Source organism: Myotis lucifugus, unplaced genomic scaffold (assembly GCF_000147115.1).
Source record: "Myotis lucifugus unplaced genomic scaffold, Myoluc2.0 scaffold_0, whole genome shotgun sequence".
Classification (NCBI taxonomy): domain Eukaryota; kingdom Metazoa; phylum Chordata; class Mammalia; order Chiroptera; family Vespertilionidae; genus Myotis; species Myotis lucifugus.
Window position 1 is genome coordinate 3,656,773 of NW_005871048.1, and position 24,292 is coordinate 3,681,064.

At 43.5% G+C, this 24,292-nt stretch overlaps 1 protein-coding gene across 6 annotated transcripts in view; it reads right to left on the bottom strand.

The window, feature by feature from the left end:
• Positions 1 to 7,053: 7,053 nt before the first annotated feature.
• Positions 7,054 to 24,292, bottom strand: part of GRAMD2B (GRAM domain containing 2B) — a 61,715-nt gene continuing 44,476 nt past the window's right edge. The window contains exons 7-15 of one of the 6 annotated variants that reach the window (XM_023764627.1): positions 21,975 to 22,046; positions 21,782 to 21,877; positions 18,241 to 18,352; positions 17,591 to 17,713; positions 14,803 to 14,890; positions 13,304 to 13,408; positions 11,950 to 12,043; positions 9,948 to 10,060; positions 7,054 to 8,253 (exon numbers count right to left, since the gene is read on the bottom strand). In XM_023764627.1, the coding sequence (XP_023620395.1) occupies positions 7,941 to 8,253; positions 9,948 to 10,060; positions 11,950 to 12,043; positions 13,304 to 13,408; positions 14,803 to 14,890; positions 17,591 to 17,713; positions 18,241 to 18,352; positions 21,782 to 21,877; positions 21,975 to 22,046 (1,116 nt within the window). In that variant the 3' untranslated portion in view covers positions 7,054 to 7,940. Of the gene's footprint in view, positions 8,260 to 9,947; positions 10,061 to 10,099; positions 10,669 to 11,949; positions 12,044 to 13,303; positions 13,409 to 14,802; positions 14,891 to 17,590; positions 17,714 to 18,240; positions 18,353 to 21,781; positions 21,878 to 21,974; positions 22,047 to 24,292 lie in introns of those variants that run through there. The other 5 variants (XM_023764582.1, XM_023764775.1, XM_006081082.3 and 2 more) reach the window with 5 other exon arrangements.

The following is a 24,292-nucleotide window of genomic DNA, read 5'->3' on the forward strand; positions in this document are numbered from 1 at the left end:
TTTTATCCAGAATACAGTATAATGAACTCTAAATCTCAATAATAAGAAAATAGTCCAATAGAAAATGGGCAAGAGATTTAAACAGACCCTTTGCCAAAGAAGATATATAGGTGATGTCAAATAGCATACGGAAAGATGTTCAACATTAATAGTCATTAGAGCACTGCAAATTAGAACTACAGCTAGATACCCCAGAATTTGAAAAGCTCCTTGAAAATTTGAAAGGCTGATATATCAAGTGTTGGTGAGGATCTAGAAAAACTGTCACTCTCATACCCTGTTGGGAATGTTAAGTAGTACATTTTGGAAAACAGTTTGGCAGTTTGTAACTTAATCATATACATACCTGCTCTAGACCTAGCCCAGTAGTTGGCAAACTGCGGCTCTTTGGCCCCTTGAGTGTGGCTCTTCCTAAGCCTTAGGAGTACCCTAATTAAGTTAATAACAATGTACCTACCTATATAGTTTAAGTTTAAAAAATTTGGCTCTCAAAAGAAATTTCAGTTGTTGTACTGTTGATATTTGGCTCTGTTGACTAATGAGTTTGCCGACCACTGACCTAGCCATTCCACTCCTAGGTGTTCACCCAAGAGAAAGGACAGTGTGTGTCTATACAGAGGGTTGTACAGGGATGTTTACAAAGCAGCTTTGTTTGTGATAAATAAAAACTAGAAACACCCCACAGGTTGATGAATAAACAATTTGTGGCATGTATGTACAATGGAATACCACTTGGCAGTTAAAATGGAATAGAATATGGAAACATGCTAAAAGTAGAAAAATCTTAAAACAATTATTCTGAATGAAGAATTCAGACCAAAAAAGAGTATATATAGCATGTTCCATTTATATAAAATTCTAGAAAATTAAAACCAATATATAGAAACAAAAAGCAGACCTGTGGTTGCTTGGGGCTGGGGGCGGAGGCACAGGAGAGGGATTGCCTAGGGATTACCTTTGGGAGTGATGGATATTTTTATTATCTTGATTGTAGTGATGTTTTCACGAGTACTAGTATATGCTTATGCCAAACTTAAATTGCACACATTCCACATGTAGTTTACTGTATATAAATTACACATTAAGAAGGGCGTTAAACATTAGAAATAAAACAAATTAGGATGCTGTTAGGATGATGCAGGTTAGGCAGCACACACATTCCTTCTGGCAGCTAACAACCCTATTTCTCTCCTAATCTACTGCCTTGAGCTGTACTATCACTAGAGTAGCTTTCACCCTGGGGCAAGCAACCCACAATTCGGTCCTGGGGAAGGTTTTTTTTTAAATCCTCACCTGAGAACATTTTTTTTCATTGATTTTTAGGGAGAGTGAAAAAGAGAGAGGGAAAGACAGAGAGAAACATCGATGTGAGAGGTTGCCTCCTGCATGAGCCCCAACCAGGGCCTGGGCCGGGGAGAAGCTTGCAACCCAGGTACATGCCCTTCGGTCCGCAGGCCAATGCTCTGTCCACTGAGCCAAACTGGCTAGGGCCTGGGGAAGGTATTTTGATACTGTGGTCTGCATATGTGCAGAGAAGAAGGAATAGAGTTTACAGTCATAATCTTTATTTTTTCTTCCTCTTATTATTATGCTCTCTCTGAGGCTTGAACACAGTTGTAATCTTTAAATGGAGAACGAATGAAGGGGGAATGGGATCACTGGTCAGGGCGCAAGAATGGGGGGCGGGGGTTGAGAGCCTACACTGCTTGGGTCCTGTGATTATTTTTTTTTTTTTTAAATCTTTATTGTTCAGATTATTACATTTGTTCCTCTTTTTTCCCCCCATAACTCCCCTCCTTCCAGCTCCCACCCCACCCTCCACCCTCACTCCCCACCCACTGTGTTCATCCATAGGTGCATGATTTTTGTCCAGTCACTTCCCGCATCTCCCACACCCCTTTTCCCCCCAAGAATAGTCAGTCCATTCCCTTTCTATGTCCCTGATTCATTATAGTCACCAGTTCATTCTGTACATCAGGTTATTTATTCACTTGATTCTTAGATTCATTTGTTGATAGATGCATATTTGTTGTTCATAATTTGTATCTTTACCTTTTTCTTCTTCTTCCTCTTCTTAAAGGATACCTTTCAGCATTTCGCATAATACTGGTTTGGCGGTGATGAACTCCTTTAGTTTTTCCTTATCTGTGAAGCTCTTTATCTGACCTTCAATTCTGAATGATAGCTTTGCTGGATAAAGTAATCTTGGTTGTAGGTTCTTGGTATTCAGCACTTTGAATATTTCTTGCCATTCCCTTCTGGCCTGCAAAGTTTCTGTTGAGAAATCAGCTGACAGTCGTATGGGTATTCCCTTGTAGGTAATTGAGCCTCTTTCTCTTGCTGCTTTTAAGATTTTCTCTTTGTCTTTTGCTCTTGGCATTTTAATGATGATGTGTCTTGGTGTGGTCCTCTTTGGATTCCTTTTGTTTGGGGTTCTCTGCGCTTCTTGGACCTGTAAGTCCATTTCTTTCTCCAGGTGGGGGAAGTTTTCTGCCATTATTTCTTGAAATAGGTTTTCAATATCTTGCTGTCTCTCATCTTCTGGCACTCCAATAATTCTGATATTAGACCGCTTAAAGCTGTCCCAGAGGCTCCTTACACTATCTTCACACTTTCGGATTCTTTTTTCATTTTGCTTTTCCAATTGGGTGTTTTTTGTCGAATCTTTGGTTTGAGTCTTGTGCTCCTCTGGTCTGCTATTGGGTATAATATTCTTTATTTCAGTCCGTGTATGCTTACTTTCTAATTTCTTTATCGTAGCATCGAGGGTCTCATTAGTTTTCGTGAGGCTCTGCACAAATTTATGGCAAGCCCTCAAAATTGCGATTCTTAGCTCCATATCCTCCATTTCTGTCATGTTTTTTTGTCTCCGCATCTTATATGCTTTCTTGGTGCACCCCCTTGTGGTCTCTGTGCGCAGTCTTGTTCTAGCCAAGCCTTAATTGTTGTAGTTAACACTAGAGGGGTTTGACCACCAGGCCGACTGGCTGTAGGAATCAGCTGTGGAAAATGTCTGTCTTCTGGGGAGGCGCTATTCCAGCCTTTGCCTGAGGCGGTCGGCAAATGGTCGTGCGCAGGGCTTGGGCGGGGCGGGCTCAACAGGGCGGGGGGAGGGAGCCGCTATGACTGCTCTCAGTCCGTCCCTAGGGGCTCTGCCTCTCTGTCCCCGTAACCGCTGCAAACCTCGGAGGGGCCGTAGCCAGACAGTCCCGCTTCTCCCGTTTGAGTCTGGGTCCCTAGAGACTCGCCCGGATCTGTAGCCCAGAGTCTGAGACTCGCTCCTGATTGAAAACGACAATCGCGCCCTCAGCCGCCAGCCCGCTTTGCGCGCGCACCCTCACCACCGCACCGCCGTACCTTTAAATTTTCCACACTGCGCCTCCGCTGAGCGTCGGAATGCTGTTGTTTTTGCTTCTAGTTGAAGAGACTCTCCTCAGCCAGCCTTCCCGTGGTTCTGGTTGATGTCCGCTCCGACTTTTAGTTGTATTTTTGAAGTGGTTGTTCGAGGCAGCAAACTCCGGTGTTTACCTATGCCGCCATCTTCGATTCTCGGGTCCTGTGATTATTTGCTATTCTGTCACCCCATTATCATAGGGGGAGGGAAGAATGAATATGTGGCTGAAGTTATTTAGGCACATATAGCTTAGGGACCATCAGAAACAGAACAAGCTACACTGTGAAATGCATAATTGTAGCTTTCCAGAGACAGAAGGAGGCATGCTAACATGCCCCAAATTGGTAAAGTTTTGGCAGGACAGACAGATGCCTGCTTCCCTGTGTGACTCCCTCACTCCTATGTTTCAGAGAGAGAAACATCAATAATGAGAGAGAATCATTTATCAGCTGCCTCCTGCACGCCCCCTACTGGGGATCCAGCCTGTGTCCTGATGGGGAATCGAACCGATGACCTCTTTGTTCATGGGTCGACGCTCAACCACTGAGCTACCCTGGTGACGCTCAACCACTGAGCTACCCTGGCTGGGCAAGTCTTTAATCTATTTTTGAGTTGATTTTTTTGTGTTTAGTATAAGGTAGTGGTACACTTTCATTCTTTTGCATGTGGCTGTTCATTTTCCCAATACCATTCATTGAAGAGACCGTCCTTTCTCCATTGTATATGCTTGGCTCTTTTGTCATAAATTAATTTACCATGTATACAATAGTTTATTTCTTGGCTCTCTCTTCCCATTGATCTGTGTTTGTTCTTATGCCAGTACCATACTGTTTTGATTACTATGGCTTTGTAATATAGTTTGAAATCAGAGAGATGGTGCCTGCATCTTTGTCCCTTCTCAAGATTGCTTTGTTTGGGTGTTTGGGGTCTTTTGTCTTTCCACTGAGATTTCAGGATTGTTTGTTCTGTTTCTGTGGAAAATGGCATTGGAATTTTGGTTGTGGTTGCATTGAATCTAAAAATTGCTTTGGGTAAGGCTTCACATTTGGAAATAACATAGAAGTGCTGGAAATTCAGTGATCAAAGACACTTCATTTAATATCTGAATTTTTTATTTTAGTCAAGAACTGGTAATATTAGCAGCAGGGATAGGCTTAAAAGAAGCACATGAAAAGAATATTATATTACTGGGCTTCTTTGTGAGCAGATCTGGTTATGAATGATGGCATAACTCTTACTGATGTGTAGGACTCTGACTTTTTAAAAAATGCTTGAGAGCAAAGTCACCTGGGCTATCTGTAACATGTTAGTGCCCATGACCTTTTGATCACTAGAAATAAACAGATGAACAAGGAAAGCATCTCTTGAATTTCACTATTAGGAAACATAAATCAAAACAGCACGAGATAATTCATATTTAAGATGGAAATCTTTTGGTTTGAGTCCATGAATTTATGAATTAGAATAAGTTGTGGACAACAATGAAAAGTCATCTTTAAAAAAATGTGTCTGGAATGGTTTCAAAGAATTGCATAAATCCATACCTGGGAAACGCCTTGGAGTGTTGTAGAGTATGTAGGAAGGTATCTTAAATAGTAACAAAACTTGAGATGTCAATAATAGCTTTTCCTGTTTATGTAAGACTGGTAATTTCTATTCACCAAAATCCTATATAATAAAAGGGTAATATGCAAATTGACCCCAATGGCAGAACGACCAGGAACGACTGGTCGCTATGACACACACTGACCACCAGGGGGCAGACACTCAATGCAGGAGCTGCCCCCTGGTGGTCAGTGTGCTCCCACAGGGGGAGCTCCGCTCAGCCACAAGCTGGGCTTACAGCTGTGAATGCAGCGGCAGTGGCGGGAACCTCTCCTGCCTCCTTGGCAGCACTAAGGATGTCCGACTGCAGCTAAGCCATCAGTTGGACATCCTCTGAGGGCTCCCGGGCTGCCAGAGGGATGTCTGACTGCCAGCTTAGGCCCAATCCCCCGGGGAGTGGGCCTAAGCCACAGATGGACATCTGAGGGGTCCTGGACTGTGAGAGGGCGCAGGTCGAGCTGAGGGACTCCCCCCCACCCCACCCAGTGCATGAATTTTTGTGCACCGGGCCTCTAGTAGTATATAATCATAGATTAAAATGTCAGAATTTATTGGAATAGCATTACAACCAATAATCTCTTTTAAGGCTTATTCTTTTCTGATTCTGTAAGGATAAATATTCAAGCTTTAAGGGGCAAGGTATATGGTAGACATTTGCTATTATTTTAGCTCCTCAGCATCTGAAAACCCTTCCTATGCTAAGATTCTCTACCTTGGTAGCTAGGTAGTAGAGGCTGAAAATCCCAGATGCTTGTTGTAGTTAATATGTAGACATATGACCTGGGTGTCACATTTAGATCCACTTCCACCAGATTTTTTTTTTTAACTGTAATCCTCACCCACGGATATGTTTTTATTGCTTTTAGAGAGAGAGGAATGGGCAAGGAGAGAAAGAGAGAGAGAGAGATAGCAGGAGAGAGACATCAATGTGAGAGAGAAACATTGGTTGTATCTCATTCACGCCCTGACCAGGTATCAAACCCACAACCTTGGTATGTGCCCTGACTGGGAATGGAACCTACAACCTTTTGGTGTATGGCATGCTGCTCCAACCAACCGAGCCATCTGGCCAGGGCCACTTGCACCAGATTTTGACTTAGGAGCCAGTTATAAAAAATAAAACATGCAGTAAGCACACAATGCAATATACAGATGATGTATTATATTAATGTATTACCTGAAACCTATATAATTTCATTAACCAATGTCACCCCAATACATCCAATAAAAGAGAAAATAAAACAAACAGCAACATACCCAAAGGGGGAAAAAAAAAAGTACATAAACTAAGTCCAGAAATGAAGCGCTTTCTTTCTCTTTGGAAAAGTCAACTATATGATTGTTGGGGGAGGGGGGAGAACAAGAAAAAGCGACTCCCTCCCGGAGAGCGTGGCTCAGTGGTTGAGCATCGACCTATGAACCAAGAGATCATGATTCAATTCCTGGTCAGGGCACATGCCCGGTTGCGGGCTTGATCCCCAGTGGGGAGTATGCAGGAGGCAGCTAATCAATGTTTCTCTCTCACATTGATGTTTCTCTCTTTCCCCTTCCCCTCTCCCCTTCACTCTCTAAAAAAAATCAATAGGAAAATATCCTCTGGTGAGGATAAAAGAAATTAAAAAAGCATTGACATAGAACTTTTATAAAACTGGAATGCTGGACATGAAAGGTAACCTGTTATGAGATTATACTACTTGCATGACACAGCAGTATACTTTAGAGACATTATTACATTTACTCCTCACAGTGACTTTTTGTTGGTCCTTTCAATAAAATAGCGGGGGGGGGGGGAGCGGGGGAGGAATGGCCAAATATCTTGCTTAAGGTCACACAACTCATAAAATGTGGACCCAGGGATCCAGCATTGGTTTTCTGATTTCAGAGTTTTTTTCTTTCCCTCATATTATTACAGCCCAAATTTAAATAATTTTGAGTTCTGAAATGAATACTCAGGAGAAAAGAAGTATGGGTGAGTTGGAAGTAGTAGGGAGGAAGTAAGAAGCAGTTAAAAATATGTCTGTTAAAAGAAGTAAGAAATTGATAAAGAACAGTGCTAGCAAGGTGTTTTCACCAATGAGTATTTATTAAAAGCCAGGGTGCACCAGGCACAATTCTTGTCCAGTAGGCTAACAGACACAAATGATGTAACCAATTCACTTATTAGCTTATCTGATTAAATAAAATACATTTCATAGAAATGATTATAAAATGCATTGCAGACAGAAACGGAATACCTTTCATATTACAGATCTTACAGTACCTAAATAATTATTAATAAAAACCAGGCAACCCTATGGTAAATAGAAGTTATCAAACCACCGGTTATTTCTTTAGTCAGCAAAAGCACAAAAGCATCCTGTCGTTATGCTGAAATGGGTTTCAACATTCAATACAGACATCCTTTTTCAAAAGTAACATAGTCCACCTATAATCTTAAAAATTCCATGTTTTTCATCGTGTATCAAATCACATTATACTTTTTGGTTTAAAGATTAGTTTTGGTTTCGAGTAAGTTTATTTAGTATTTCCCAGGTCTCACTGATTCTTGACTTGGGGCGGGTGAGAATCAGTTCAATTACGTATTAGTTAGAGGGACAAAACAAAATGTAAATGGATGGTTTATTTGCTTTGCCCAATATTTTTGCCAGTATTCAATTGAGAAATTAGGATACACAGATGATTTAAACCAGAACATAACAGTAGAAGGAAAAAAAAAAAGACAAAATGCTGGGGTCATTTCTTTGAAGCAAGCCTGTCCATTAGAGCTCCTTATTGCCTTCCGGAGAGTTATGGCTAAATCTTCAGAGGGCCAGCTCGGGGCTGTTGGCACATGATCTATCCCTTAGCTTGAAGGCTGCGGTGTAGGGGAGGGGGGAGGGACTGACAAGGCACGTTGTGGAGTGTTTGCTGACAGTCACGATGGCCACCGAACCACAGTCGTTCACGAGTGTCCACCAGGTCCTCCCGAGATGGGGCTGGTTCCTTCAGGCAGCGACGCGGAACACTTCCTCAGAGAGTCAAGGTCAACTTTTATTGCACAGGAACCAGAATCATTCCCCTCCCCCCTTTCCTGAGCTGGAGACCTCCAAGTGCGAATGTGGCTGGGTGCCTCTCCGCTCGCTCCTCCGGCCAGCAGGGAGCACTCGCCGGGCGCCTCCGGGAGCACCTTCTTCAAAGGGAAGCGCGAGGTATCACGTTGGCCCAAGCAGTCTGGTCGGTCAGTCGCCATTCTCAAGCAATTTCTGTAAGTTGTTCTGTATCTTGAAACAATAACAGAGAAGCTCCTGTTATTAAATAGAATGGGGTCTATTAAGGGCATATTTGCTATGGCCTATGTAGTGCTTGAGATTATTAAAAAAAACAACACAACTACCCAGTGGCTAACTTTGGATCAGCCAAACAAATGCTTTCTAAAGGAATAGAACTGTTAGACAATCCACTTTAAAATGAAAAAAGAGAGGGCTGGGAAAGAAAGCGGCACAAAGATAAAATGTCGGAAGAGACCAAGAGAAAACAGGAGGAAGAACTACACAGCACTGGAGATACCAGGTGTGACCCAAAGCATTCGGACACAGCAGGGAGCTGGTCCTTACAGAGCCCATTGGATAGTCTGAGACAAACACCACATAATAATGTTTAAAGTTCCACCCAGCAGCGTGGCTCAGTGGTTGAGCGTCAACCTATGAACCAGAAGGTCAGGGTTTGATTCCCAGTCAGAGCATATGCCTGGGTTGTGGGCTCGATCCCCGGTGTGGGGCGTGCAGGAGGCAGCCGATCAATGATTTTCTCTCATCGTTGATATTTCTATCTCTCTCTCCCTTCCTCTCTGATATAAAAAAATGTATTAAAACAATAACATTTAACTTTCTTATTAGATATCATACAACATTTCCCAGAAGATTGTGAATTTCACAGGGACAGGGACCATGCCATATCATTGGGTCTCAAGACTACAGTAGTACAGGGTTGGGCATTAAAAATGTCCTTAGAAAATGTTTGTTGAGTAAACATTTTCTTAAAATAATTCAGAGCAAGACATTCTCACCAGAGAATGGTAGTAAGGAACACTGAGAAACAGAAGAGAATGTATTCTTTGGAAAAAGAGTCTGTGATGTCCTACAGGCACACGCAGGCTATGTGAAGAGGGAGGGGTTTAACACATCTGTGCCAGGAACTCCACGCATGCTCCCCTTCACCACACACCACCACCACACAGGCAGGTTTACACAGGAAACCGAGGACCAGAGGCTCTGGAAAAAGACCAGTTGCACAGACAGTAAAGGGAAGAGTAGGGATAAGAACAGAGGTTTGATTCCACGATATATGCTCTTCCTTCTGTACTGTTCCACCATGAATGCCATTTCCAATACTAAGAAAATAAGTATTTCCTTTTTTACCCACAAAAGGCATTGCCTTCGTCCTCCACCTTCCTACTTCGTGTCTTCCCTACCTATCCCACAGGACCAAAGATAAAAGCAGGAGTGGGAAGACAGAAAAAGAAATGATTAGATTCCACATATGAGTGCGATCATGTGATACTTGTCTTTCTCTGACTGGCTTATTTCAATTAGCATAATACTCTGGAATCCTAAGAACAAAATAAACTGATGAACAAAACAGACCCAGAGACACCAAAACAAGCAAGAGACTGCCATGTTTCAGAGGGGAGGTGGGGGGAGGGGAGGAAGAGATTAACCAGTGAATGTATATGCATATGAGCAGAGCCCATGGACAAACACAGGGAGGGGGTGGGAGTGGGGAAAAAAGGGGGACCTCTGTAATATATTCAAAAATAAAGATTAAAAAAAGAAAAGAAATGAAACCAAGAACTGATGTCCAAAATATATAGAACATTCCTACAAAGACAAAAAAACCCCAAAGTAAAACAAAGGGGATAATTTACAGAACAAAATCCAAAGGGCCAATAAATATATAAAAAGATGTTCACCTGTGGTGGTAATCAGGAAAATGCAAATAAAAACCATGATGAGATCGGAGTGCCCGCTGTTGGGCTGGGTGTAAGGGGCCAGAATGGGCAGAGATGCTGCCCCTGGGAAGCATCTGAAGACAGACGGCAGAGGATTTCTCCACTCATTAGGCAAGTGGAAAAGAGGAGGGGGTTAAAAATTATCCTTAGATTTCCAACAAGGATGATGGAAGGGCCTTGAGGCCATGAATAGAAATCGGGAAGTTACAAGCAGAGCAGATCAGGAGGCTTAGACAAGAACAGTCCCTGACGTAGGGTAGAAGGGAATTGCCGGTCCTGAGTGAAGGAGCTGAGACGGGGCTCCGGTTCCCGCCGCACACGGCTGTCTGCGGTTTCACCAGCAGGCTGTGCTGCACCATCGCCCGACTGCCTCTGGCTGGGGGGCAGACCGACCCCAAGGAACATGGGTGTGGCCTCGTAACTTCTGCTTCCATTCCTTAGAGTCATGTGTGCACTTTATAGCTTTTTAGAACATCAACATATGCGTTTGACTCTAAACCCACTTTTGTCGGTTTCTGCTTCAGGACAAAGGTTTCTCCAGGAACCTAGCGTGGCCTCGTAGCTGAGTGGCGGGGCTCTGTCTGAGCTCCTGTTTTTCTGACTCTTTATAGAATGTGGTGTCCCAGCCAGGCCGGCAGGAGAATGGGAAGAAACACAGGCGAAGGCGGCAGGATTCTGTGTGCTTCTGGTCCAAAGAATTCCGGCATATGCCAGAGGGAGCAAGATAGAAAATCAAAACCAGCCCACTCATTTGGTCAGCATAGAAGCCCAAACACTGGTAAACATTTCATTACAAAGAAAACTAAAAATTATCTCAAGTCTCAACAACTACCATTCTAGAAAGGAAAATAATTCTGCCTGCTACCCCACACCTTCTCTAGGTTGATTTCGATTTAAAAGAGAAAAAGGTTTCAAGTCAGCCCGGAGATACAATGAAGTGATAGGAAGGATCTGGCACGCCCTGGTTTAAGGACAGGAGATTGGGAACACCTTTGCTCTCCATACTTCAGTGGTTCAATGTTAGATAACATTTGGTAAAGCAAAACAAACAGTTTGACTCATTTGCAGTTCATGTTTCTCTTCAAGTAAGTGTAACTGCACTATTGTGGGAAGCTATTGGACATTTGTGGGTTTGAACTGAACACTTAACTCCTCGAACCCTTTCCTTAAGGGTTAGGGTGAAAACAAATTTTTAGGGGGGAAGGGACAAACACGTTGACAGGATAAGAAATGTTAAGCAGGCTTAACTAGGATATTTCTGGCATGCCTGGCTTTTTCTCCTGTTCGCTCTCCTCCTGAGTTCTAAGAATACCACAGGCATGAGGACAGCCCTGCCCCACAGCTGCCCTAGAGGAAGGTACCTTTAGTGGTACAGGCACATCAGTGGGCTATCAGCGAGGACTAAGGCTGGATTCTGAGGGGCAGGAGAGCAGGGGGCTTCCAAGCACAACTCTGAGGTCACACAGACCTTCCGATTCCAGGTCTGCCGACTTCCTAGCCTTGTCTCCTTGCGCAAGTTAATAGGAACTTGGATTCTTCTCGGTCACATAGGAACAGCGTCATCCATCTCTCAGGGTTACGACAGGGAATGAATGCAATAATTTGTGTGGCCACCGTGGGCCTGGGTGGAGGTGGGGCTGCGCTCTCGGTTGGGACACTCCCTGATGGGTCCCTCCCCCAGCCCTGTGTCAGAGATCACCTGCCCCTGGGCTCTGTGGCACAGAGAACTATTTCTAACCAAGGAGGAAAGCCAGGAGACAGACCAACAAGGAAAATGAGAGATTGGAACCTATTTCTTGGTGGAAATAAAAAATGGTCTTTCACATTACCATGGATTCCCCGGGCTGGGTTTGGCCATGTAGGCTGCTTGCTGCACACACCAGCAGGGTTTTAATGTGTAACCACTGATCTATGGCAAGCGGCAGGCCCCGCCACGGCTGCCCCAGCACGGGAAAGAAATCACCTTTTCTAGTTTCATGATGTTCACGGTGAGCTCCCGGCAGAGGGCCTCTGCGTTCAACTGCACCTGCGACCCCAGGCTGGACGGCGCTGCCTGTCTGCGAGGACAGAGAGAAACATTACCGCGGGCCGGAGCGGCCAAGACGGAAGTGGAAGAAGCACCTCTGACATGTACATGAACAGAAAACCAGGTTATAGCAGAAGAGAGTGAGCATTTAACTTGTTCACATCAGAAAGGCCCTGCAGTAATCTACTCCGGACTGGATGTTTGGGGACTAATTCTTAACAGCTCAGCTGGAAATCTCTGAAGCTATTTTTGTTTAAGTGGCTGCAATGTGCCTCGGCTTCCAAACAAAAACCAGACAATTATGCTCAAGCCCGTGGTTTCTTAAACCCTTTTTATTAGCTTCCAGTAACCTCTCTATCCCCACTACAGCATCAATTTGCAAGAACTGTTGCTCTTCTCAGTTGTAGATGTAGCCACTGGTTGACTGGCAGTGTATGGTCTTTGTAGTCATACAGGCTGCATTTGAATCCTGATTCTATTTCAAACTGTAAGACATGAAGCTAATTATTTCTCTGGGTCTCAGTGACCTCATCTGTAAAAGGGGAATAGCAGTAATAAGGTACAGTGAGAGAAAATTGTGTTTGCGCATGTGTATATCCATTCTAATAGAGTCAACAGCACATGGTGTGGACTCTGTGTAGAGGAATATCCCTACTTTTAGAACATTTGCTAAACGTATGTTTCCTAATGTGGAATAACACTTTATTTTACTTTTTAGGCAGTACGTCAAAATCCTCATGGGAATGGGTTTAAAGGAAAGGGCTCTCTGTCTGAATAGGTTTAATTAGGTCAGGCATGTAAAATGACTGTGATGGAAAAATTTCACAGGCACCATCAAGCAATTACTAGTCACGTGGATCTTTATAGTGAGGAAGAGTTTTGTAAATAAATGGGCCAATACAGCGTTATCGGTGATCAGATGTGCTGAGTTACTTGAACTGCTTCTCTCCTATGAATGTCTTGACTCCCTGCCCTTTCAGCTAAACTTTCATGCTTTAATAAATGGGCCAAGGTCACAACTGAGTCTCAGGATAAAAGAACAAGATAATGTACAATTAGGCTTGTTTCTTGCCTCATCACTGGCAACACTATAGCAACTCAAGAACATGCACAGTCAGGTCATTCATTTCTGGGACCTTCCCACCTCTGTATTCCCCATGTATACACTTAAAATATCTCATACAAAATGTATGCTTAATTAATATTTGCTAAGAAGGTTGCTAAACTCAGGTCAAACATCCTACTAATCTGAATAGCAAGCAGATGCTAGCGCAGTAGGGACATGTCTTACTCAGCGTGATGGGTGTCCATAATGGAGGTCAGTGACCCCAGCTGCTCCTCCAGGGTGTTAATTCTGTATCGCATGTAGAAGGTCGAGAGGATTAGTGCACAGACACTGGAAAGGAAAACGAGAAATCTCAGTGGTCAACGGCCAGGCCCTGATGTTCACAAAATAATAAACTCAGAGACAGCCCTGGTCGGTGTGGCTAAGTGGTCAGATCGTCGGCCTACACACACAAGGGTCTTGGGTTTGATTCCCTGTCGAGGGCACATACCTGGGTTGCAGGTTTGATCCCGATCATTCGGGAGGCAACCAATCGATATCTCTCTCTTAACATGAATGTTTTTCCCTCCCTCCCTCCCTCCCTTCTTTCCTTCCACTCTCCTTCTCTTCCTCTAGAAATCAATGGGAAAAATATTTCAGGTGAGGATTAACAAGACAAAACAAAATAAAACAGTAACTCAGAGCCAACTGTACATTCTTTGAGGCAAAGTATTTTCTAAAACAACTTGGCCAAAGAGATTTTAAAAAAGATCTTTTTTCAAAGGTAGATGCTTGTCACAAAACTTTAGAGCTAGCAAGGGATTTAAAATTCTTTAGCCCAAGTTCCTGAATTTACAAGAGATTCTAATAGGCTTTCCCGGGCCACCCCCGAGGCTCCCCCTTCCCCTGGCGCTGCCTCCCTCACTCCTTCCCCGGCCCAGCCTGAGTGCCCAGTCTTGTTCTCTGGTGACTCACAGATTCCCTGCTTTATCTGGAAACCAAACTGGGCCTGTCCTCCTTGGTGTGAGGAAGAGCCCAGAACTGGGTCCGGCTATTTTCAGAACCACTGATTACAGACTGGAAGTGAGGGGGAAGTTAAAAAGTCAATGCCTATGTTTTCAATCAAGGGGATGACATTTTCAAGTTGTTTTGGCCTCTAGCCAGAGAACATGAGTTGGATGGAAAATAAACAATCAGGACAAAGATGCTTCATTGTAATTTCCCAGCCAATAGCATCCACTCAACCCTTAGTCCTCCGCTGGATTTGGCACAATCAGTTTGCTTTTCCTTCCTCCCTCTTTTCACTTTTTAAATGAGAAAGGGATGAACATGAAAATGTGACCGGAGCTTAAGGGGAAAAAATGCTGCAATAGGAGACAAAAACCGTGGAAGAAAAGATTTGGGTCACATTAGACACAACTGAGATTTACAGTGGCTCTTGGCCACATGAAAAGATGATTCCTTTCAGAACTGAATCATTTAAAAAAATATATTTTTATTGATTTCAGAGAGGAAGGGAGAGGGAGAGAGAGATAGAAACATCAATGATGACAGAGAATCATTGATCAGCTGCCTCCTGCATGCCCCACACTGGGGATGGAGCCCACAACCTGGGCAGGTGCCTTGACCATGAATCAAACCCTGACCTTCTGGTTCACAGGTCGACGCTCAACCACTAAGCTATGCCATCCGGGCGAGAACTGAATCATTTCCTGAAGTCACTTCTAGTAAATTCATTTACTTACACAACTGCATAGAATATAAGAATATGGCGGAGAGTCGGATGATTCTGAGACTTCACTTTGTGTAAGATTCCAATGGATTCTGACTGACCTGTTGAGTAGAAAACAAAAAGTGACAGTTTTAAAACACCTTCTTCCAGCAATATTGCTATGGGGAAGAGGTACTTGAAACAGATAATTATTCCCAAGTATAGAAGTCAAGGCAAATACTAACAGAAGCTTCCCGGGGTCATTTTAACCAGCAGCTACAATTCCTTCCAAACGTTCCCTTCAGTCCATATTTACTGAGGGCCTCCTCTGCGTTAAGCATTGTTGGTGGGAATGGTGAATCATCTAGATACCATCCTTGTCCTCATACCAGTACAACTGGTAACTGGTTATTAGAATAACTTGTGGCCCAGTGCACCGATTCGTGCACATTGAAAGGAAATTAATTAGAAGAAATATTTTAATATTGCTATTCTCCCTTTCTCTATAATAGAAGTGTCAGAGATGAAAGAATATTAGTAAAATGTTTATGAAAATAATATATAAATTGATTAATAAATAAACAATAACAACATGATATAACAACAACAAAGACATGATATGAAAACAAAAACATATAAAAACAACAAAAACGAGATATAAAAACATTGATAAAAACAACTGATAAATTGATTAAACTTATTCTAATATCTCCCTGTACACCACATTAAGAGTGAAAACACTTTCAGAGTGCTTGACTAATTTCCCTTGTGATGAAGTATTTAGAACTTTAACTTTAACGTCACATGCTCTTCAAACTTGAGAGAAAGCAACATATAACTGACCATGTGCAAACAGGTTTAGGTAGGAATATTCCTACTCTGTCTAGAGTTTGTCCTTGTGATTTATTAATAGTTATCGCAAATGCTGGCATCATGGGAAACTGTCTTCAAATTAATTTAAATGGGAGGCCAGTGTCAGATGGGTACAAATCAGTTCTTGGAATCAGAACAACCCTCCCTCTCCTTAACTTGCAGATCCAGTCAATACTTCAGCTTCGATTATGTTAGGTCGCAATCTTTTGATAAACCATTACAAAGACCCCATTTACTATTAAGATTTCTCAGTAGCATGATGATTGAAACTACTTTCAATTTTAATTTATGACACGGCATTCCCAAAGGAGTAATACTAGTAAGAAATTCGATGAGAAAATTTTCTTTTTGGCATCATCTGTTGAATTGATGGAATCATCACTCAAATATGTGTGAAAATCTCCATTGAGTACATCCAAAATTTCTTCATTTAATTTATGAACGTGCTCATTTTGAGGACAAAGAATCTGACATGTAACAGTTATTCTACCACAACTGTGTTAAAAAACAACCAAATTCACGATCAACAATGACAGATCAAAACACACATGTGCGATTGGTGCCAGTGAGAGCTTTATATGTATCGCACATGTGTGAGTCGATGTTTATTTTTAAATTGCCAGTGTGTGTCATATGTACCGGTCGTTTGGTCGGTTGGACAGCCGTAAAGGCCGGTCACTTAGCCTTTTATATATATAGACTAGAGGCCCAGTGCACACAATTTTGCGCACTCGGAGGGGTCCCTCAGCCTGGCCTGTGCCCTCTCGCAGTCTGGGACCCCTCGGAGGATGTCCACCTGCTGGCTTAGGCCCGCTCCCCTGGGGGATCGGGCCTAAGCTGCCAGTCAGACATCCCTCTGGAAGCCTGGGAGCCTTTGGGGGATGTCCACTTGCCAGCGGGGAGCAGGCCTAAGCTGCAGTTAGACATCCTTAGTGCTGCTGAGGAGGCAAGAGAGGCTCCTAGCACCGCTGTGCTGGCAACCGTCAGCCTTGCTTGTGGCTGAGCAGAGCTCCCCCTGTGGGAGTGCACTGACCACCAGGGGGCAGCTCCTGCATTGAGCGTCTGCCCCCTGGTGGTCAGTGTGTGTCATAGTGACCAGTCATTCCCAGTTGTTGTGCTGTTAGGGTCAATTTGCATATCACCCTTTTATTATATAGGATAGAGGCCTGGTGCATGGGTGGGGGCCAGCTGGTTTGCCCTGAAGGGTGTCCTGGATCAGGGTCGGGGTCCTGCTGGGGTGCCTGGCCAGCCTGGGTGAGGGGCTGAGGGCTGTTTTCAGGCTGGCCACAGCCCCTTCAGGGTTGGAGTCCCCACTGGGGTGCCTGGCCAGCCTGGGTGAGGGGCTGAGGGCCGTTTTCAGGCTGGCCACAGCTGTGGGCTGGAAGCAAGGTATCTAGGATTTATCTTCTATAATTGAAACTTTGTAGCCTTGAGCAGAGCTCAGGGCCGGAAGGGCAGGCGGGAAGCTTGGCTTCCTCCATTGCTGGGGGCAACCCAAGCCTCCTGCTCGCTCCAGCTCCGTGGCTGCCACCATCTTAGTTGGGTTAATTTGCATATTTGCTCCTGATTGGCTTGTGGGCGTGGCTTGTGGGTGTAGCAGAGGTATGGTCAATTTGCATGTTTCTCTTTTATTAGATTAGATTAGTACATAAGAAATAATTCATTAATTTGAGTTTTAACAGCATTTTTTTGAATCACAATCTCAAAGTATTCTGAGTAACAGAGGGGTCTCCATGAAGGCTGTTCACCTTTATATCCCCCACAGTAAAGCAGAGGACTGAGCAATGTTAGTTGAATGAATAAGTAAATTAATATGCAAAGACCTACAACAGGAAAGGAGGGGATGGGATATGAAAGGCAGCCACGAAGTGAAATGTGAGGGCCCTTTAAAAGTTACAAGCAGATCTTCCATCCCCTGCCCCTGCCCCTGCCCCCAATCTGCTCCTCACCGTGTGCAGGGAGACTCTTGGCTTTGCCTTCAGGTGCTCTGTTCACCTGGACATCTGCCCTCGTTGGCTTTGCTTCTCCTTTGGAGACACTGAGGACTGTCTGGGATTCTGTCACATGGAAATCTGTCAGGCCAAACAGGGCTGGGTAAGTACTCTCCTCAAAACATTGAAAACATAGTATCAACCACAAAAGCAAACCAAGCTCTCAACATGCACAATGACCAAGTACATAAATGGATCTTCTCCTAAGCTGGTTGAATGGCTGGGGATTGCAATCCAATGATGGAGCAATTAAGTAATAAAATAATATAAGGACGGTCTGTCTTTACCCCACGGACTCATGGAGATGATTCAGCTGTAACAATTCATAATATTCTTAAAAGAGGGAAGGAAACAGTATGTTTCTCTCTTTCAATCAACCTAGTATTATGTCGATTTATGAGACATTTATTAAATATGCATAAATGGAAATGGAATTTTACCACATAGGCACATCCGTGTGCTGGAACTTTCCCCAGATTCCCTTTCCAGTTGTTAACTGGGAAGACAACGGGTGTTTTGTTGTTGGTTTTGTTTTGTGTTTTTAAGGGGTGGGATGAAGATGTTTCGTGGAGAATGAAAAGTTAGTCAAGATACAGAACTTTCCAGACCTCTGGAGTTCTCGGACTCGGGTGTCTGCGAGCCGGAGCTGCTGTAGCCTCCCAGTTCTTGCCTCCTTTGTTGAACCACTCCATCCAGATCTAAGAACTCGTCGTTGAAATCCTGCAGGGAAGTAATGACATGGAGAGAGGCCATTTCCCTTATGAAGAAGGCAGGCCTTTGCAGGCCCCAGCCTTTTTCCTTAGGCCTGACCTATAAAATATGGAAAGGAAGGAAGGATTTCCCCAAACTACTGGGATTTTCCCTACAGATCACTGGGGATCTGCTTCCTGAAACCAAGATTCTTCCGGGCAGTTAGAATTCTATCAACAACAGTGGCCAACCTGCTTGAAACAACAAATGTCTAGAAAAACACTGGAATGCTGATGACTGAAAAGCTGCAGAAGCCGCACTTAGCACTTTATGATAAGAAAGGGACTGAAATAGACGTATATAAAAGAAAAATGTAGACAGAAAGATCTAAATGCATGTTTGAATATGCAGATACAGAGAAAGGTATTCTTCAATTATAGTTTTTTTAAAAAAGGTGTTGGATAATGATCAACATAATTTGATGAACAAGAATAGATTGATCTAGAGACAAATGGAAGGGGAGGGGGGGTTAGAGAGCAACCAAAGGACTGTATGCATGAATATTAGCATAACCAATGGACACAGACACTGAGGGCTTGCCCAGGGTGGGAATGGCTGGCGGGGTCAATTGGGGAAAAAGGAGACATATGTAAAACTTTAGACAATAAAAGGGAAAAAAAAGGTATTGGAAACAGGCAAGGGCAAATGGCTTTAACAAATTAGACCCTGAAAGGAAAACTTTAGCTTTTTTTTCTTCCCTTCACTAAATCAAAACAGGGCCAGCAATATTACATGTAAATTAAAGAAGCGTGATAAGGGAGTGAGAAGTAGGGGAAACGTGGAGTCCCAGCCATTCCCCCCACATGCTTCGGAACCAGAGACCAGGCTGTCACTGAAACACACTGGGAAGGCTCCGTGGGCTGAGCACTCTACAGTTTAGTCAGCTGTCAAATGAAGAAGAGACTCGTCTTGTAAGCAAGTTGCCAACCTTCCACCTTCAACTAGCTGTCTTTGGGTCATTTCAATGTCATGTAAGATTTTTAGAGGGAACGAAAATGGAAAAAATTCAAGTCTTTTCAACGTAATGACTATGTATTGAATGCCTGTCATGTATGAGGCAGTGGGCAAAGCTCCTTACACAGAGGATTGCACTTAATCTTCACAGCCACTTTGTGGGGTTGGCATTGTGCTAGATGAGGGAACTGAGGAGAGCAGTTACAGAGCCCGTCCGAGGGCATAGCTCAGCGCGTGGAACCAGATTTGAAACCAGGCTTGTTGGATTCTAAGTCATATGCGTTTAATTCTATTTTGTACTATTTTTAAAAGGTTTTATAGAAGTTTTTTTTTTAAATTGAGTTAAAAATTCACAACATAAAATTCACCATTTTAAGTGTACTATTTAGTCGTTTTTAGAAAATCCACAATATTGTGCAACCATCACCACTATTGTATTTCAGAACATTTCTATCACCCTGCCAAAAAGAAACCTTTACCCATTCCCAGTCACTCCCAACTTTTCCCTCTCCCTCATTCCTTGGCAGGCGCTGATCTAGTTTCCATCCATATGGATTTGCCTATTTGGAACATTTTGTAAAAATGGAATCATACAATATTGTGGCCTTTTGTGTCTGACTTTTTTCACCTGGCATGTTTTCAAGAATCATCCACATTGTAGTGTGTAACAGTAATTCATCATTACTTTTTAGGAAAAGAATATTCCATTGTGTGGATAGATTACTTTTTGTTTATCCATTCATCAATCAGTGGGCATTAAGTTTGTTTCCACTTTTTTGCTATTATGAATAACTAGAGGTCTGGTGATGGATTCGTGCACTGGTGGGGTCCCTCGATCTGGCCTGCGGGGATTGGGCCGAAACAGGCTCTCTGACATCCCCTGAAGGGTCCTGGATTGCGAGAGGGTGGTTCTCAGGTGACACACCCGGAATCGGGCTCCCTCCTCTCTGGGTCTGGGATGCGGGTGAAGCAGATTTGGGGCCAACAGTGCCCCAGCAGTGACCTAACCCACGGCTGATTCCACGAGGAATCAGGCTCCCTCCTTTACTGGTCGGAGCGTCTGCCCCCTGGTGGTCATTGCGCATCATAGCTACCAGGCAAACGGACGAATGGTTGGATGGTCGCTTAGGCTTTTATATATATAGATAGCTATGATCATTCTTGTTCAAGTTTTTGTGTGGACATATTTTCAATCTTACTACTTTCTGAATAGCTCTCAAAAAACAAGATTTGTAGATCTTGAAACCATGGGCTCATACCATTTCACCAAAGGTATTTCAACATTTAACAATAATCAATTTGGGAATAATCAATTGAATCATATGGCTAGGACTCTCCTGGGCCAGCTTACACCATCACAGGTCTACATCGTGTACAAATGGGGGGACTTATTCCCCACAGGAGATTTACTTGGCAGTCAACAAAGTCTAAAGCAGTGGTCGGCAAACTCATTAGTCAACAGAGCCAAATATCAACAGTACAATGATTGAAATTTCTTTTGAGAGCCAAATTTTTTAAACTTAAACTATATAGGTAGGTACATTGTTATTAATTAGGGTACTCCTAAGGCTTAGGAAGAGCCACACTCAAGGGGCCAAAGAGCCGCATGTGGCTCGGGAGCCGCAGTTTGCCGACCACTGGTCTAAAGGAACTAAATAATCTCTACCTTTCACTTGGGCATTATAGCTTTATTTATATATATATATATATATATATATATATATATATATATATATAACTGATTGATTGATTTCAGAGAGGAAGGGAGAGAGAGAAACATCAATGATGAGAGGGTATCATTGATTGGTTGCCTCCTGCATACCCCCAACTGGGGATCAAACCCACAACCGGAGCATGTGCCCTTGACCAGAATCGAACCCGGGACCCTTCAGTCCACGGGCCTATGCTCTATCCACTGAGCCAAACCAGCTAGGGCTATAGCTTAATTTTTTTAGTTATTTCTAGGTATTGCTCATCTTCTCCATTAAGCTGGCTGTCAAGTCTTTGAAGGCAAGAACTAGGTTAGATTTTTCCTGATGTCCTTAAAGCATGTCCTAGCACGGAACCTTCAACACAGAAGCCATCCAACTGTTTGTGGGATGAATCATGCCCCACCCACCCAAATAGATTGGTGAATCCTTTTAAAGTAACAATGACAAGCAAATGCAGCACGACTTTATGAATATCTCTGATGACCAGTCATCCCAAGGCAGCCCACTACCGGGTTTCTTTTCCTTTGCAGGACAACCCTTCAATTCCTTGAAAAAAGTTTATGACCCCCTATGGTCATCCTCTTCTTCAGGACACAAATGCCCTGTTTCTTCGTCTTGTCTCAACTATTACGGCCCTAAGTTCCTCCTGCACCCTGGTCATGGCGGAAGGAGACGCGCAGTTGCATCACATATTCCCTTTCTTTTGCATTTAGACATTATGTAGGCAACTCACCAGAGGCAGAGATGAAGGGCGGTCTGCCCGGAAGCGGTCTGCCCGGAAACTGTTTTCAAGAGAAGACGGGTTGGGACTGTTACCAACACTTGTATTCTGCAATGATTGAAACAAAATGAAACACCAGGTTAACTATGGAGCTGTAAGAAGTACGGAAGACAGACAAGTCACTGGGGCTCGGCAATGTACTCACATCTAAGTGTCCACACACGGATTTGAGTAGTTTATAAGTAGAATCTCTGGAGAGGAGGGAGACAAATATGTACTGAAAACAAAACAGAGTAATTAATAACAGACACTGCCTGATGAGAAGGGCGTATTCAGAGTTCAAACATTTCTTTGTATATCTTTTTTTTTCACTTTAAATGATACAGACCATTCTCTGGTCCATATCCTCATCCTGCTCACCCACACATTCAGTTCTTATTCCACTCCCACACTAAAGGAAATATACTCCCCAACGATAGCAACAAAACCCTCAAACTCAATTGAAGTAATGGACAAACAGAAAAATGAAGGCTCCAATACCCTGAGAAAGGCGCCCCAAATCAGCACCAGTAGGAAAAGACCTGGGCATTAAGAAAAGGCTAGTGATATTTACTAGACCCGTGGTTGGAAAACCCCGGCTTGGAACCACATGCGGCTCTTTGGCCCCTTCAGTGTGGCTCTTCCACAAAATACCACGTGCAGGCGTGCATGTATAGTGCAATTGAAACTTTGTGGCCCATGCGCAGAAGTCGATATTTTGTGGAAGAGCTGGTATTTTGTGGAAGAGCCACACCGAAGGGGCCAAAGAGCCGCATGTGGCTCCCGAGCAGTTTGCCGACCACTGTACTAGACCCTCTCCACCTCCTTTTTTGTTGTTTTTTTTTTTGTTTGCTTGTTTAGGCATCTAGCAATTCCTGAGGGTCTGCTTTTTCTGTGCTGACCTAGCTTTCCACTGAAAATTTCCCAGGGGCTCTAATAGGCTCTTTCTTTTTCAAGCCATTTCCAGATCCTTTCTTGTACAAATATGGAGATTTCTGCAGAGGGTGCTTATAAGTGAGTTATGGGAAAGAAGTAAAATCAGAGCCAGACAAGTAATTTGGAGACCAATGACATAAGGAAAAATGATTTTACCCTAAACAGTATGTTGAGAAAAATATTAAAACTCATTCTTTCTCCATGTATTTGAGCCATAGAATCTTTCCAGGCTCACTTTCCAAATTTTGTGATTACCCCTCTTATTCAATTCACCCATTAAAGAAACTGATACAATTTCCAATATGATCTATATATATAAAAGCCTAAGCAACTGGCCAACTGGCCGATAGGTATGATGCGCACTGACCACCAGGGGGCAGATGCTCAACGCAGGAGCTGCTGAGCGACAGCAACTTTGCAGAGTGCCCTCTCACACTCTGGGACCCCTGGGGGATGTCGGACTGCCGGTTTCAGCCCGATCCCCGCAGGACAGGCTGAGGGACCCCACCTGCTGGAGGGACCCCACTCACTCCACAGATGCCCTTTGAGCCCCAGTGCTGCTCCAGGTGCGGCCAGCCGGGGAGGGACAATGGGAGGTTGGCTCCAGGGCATGTCTGGCCCGTCTCACCCAGTCCCGCCCCACCATTCACCTTCTAATTAATTTCCTTTCATGTGCATGAATCCGTGCACTGGGCCTCTAGTATAATATAATACAGTATTATATCCCAAAGTAGTTAACATTATAAGTTCTGGCATTATACAGACCCAGTTGCAAATTTTGGCTCTGACACGGAATAGGCGACATTGGGCAAATTGCTTACTTAGGACCTCTTAGCTTCAGTTTTCTTAACAATATCTACCTCTGAAAGGGTGGTAGGGTAGAATAAATGGGAAAACATAAGGAAAGTATTTAGCATATGCCTGGCAAGAAGTACTTGATGCTTATTAGCCATTAGTTTATCTAAATATTTTTTCAAAAATAGGTATTAACATATTTTCTAGCTCATCTTTCCCTCTTCAACTATCCAGTATGGTTACAAATGGAATGTGGCTTTTGTGCTTTCATAGAAATAGTATGCAAAATATTAAAAAATAATTTCAAGTGAAATATGGGTAACCAAAATATTCCACTCCCTCTCTCTACCCAAGCTGAAATAAACATCTCTCAGTGAAAATATTTCTGGTTGCACATGACTGTGGCATCACAACAGTCAACAACAGCTTGAGAATTCCCGTACAGAAGTGGAATAGAGCCCAGCCCGTGTGGCTCAGTGGTTGAGCACTGACCTATGAAACGGGAGGCACCTGGCGGACTCGAGACCCAGTAAGGGATGTGCAGGGGGCAGCCAATCAATGATTCTGTCTCATCGGTGTTTCTATCTCTCTCTCCCTCTCACTTCATCTCTGAAATCAATAAAAGTATTCTATATAATAAAAGGCTAATTTGCAAATAGAGCAAATGGCAGAATGACAGGTCGCTATGATGTGCACTGACCACCAGGGGGCAGACGCTCAATGTAGGAGCTGCCTCCTGGTGGTCAGTGTGCT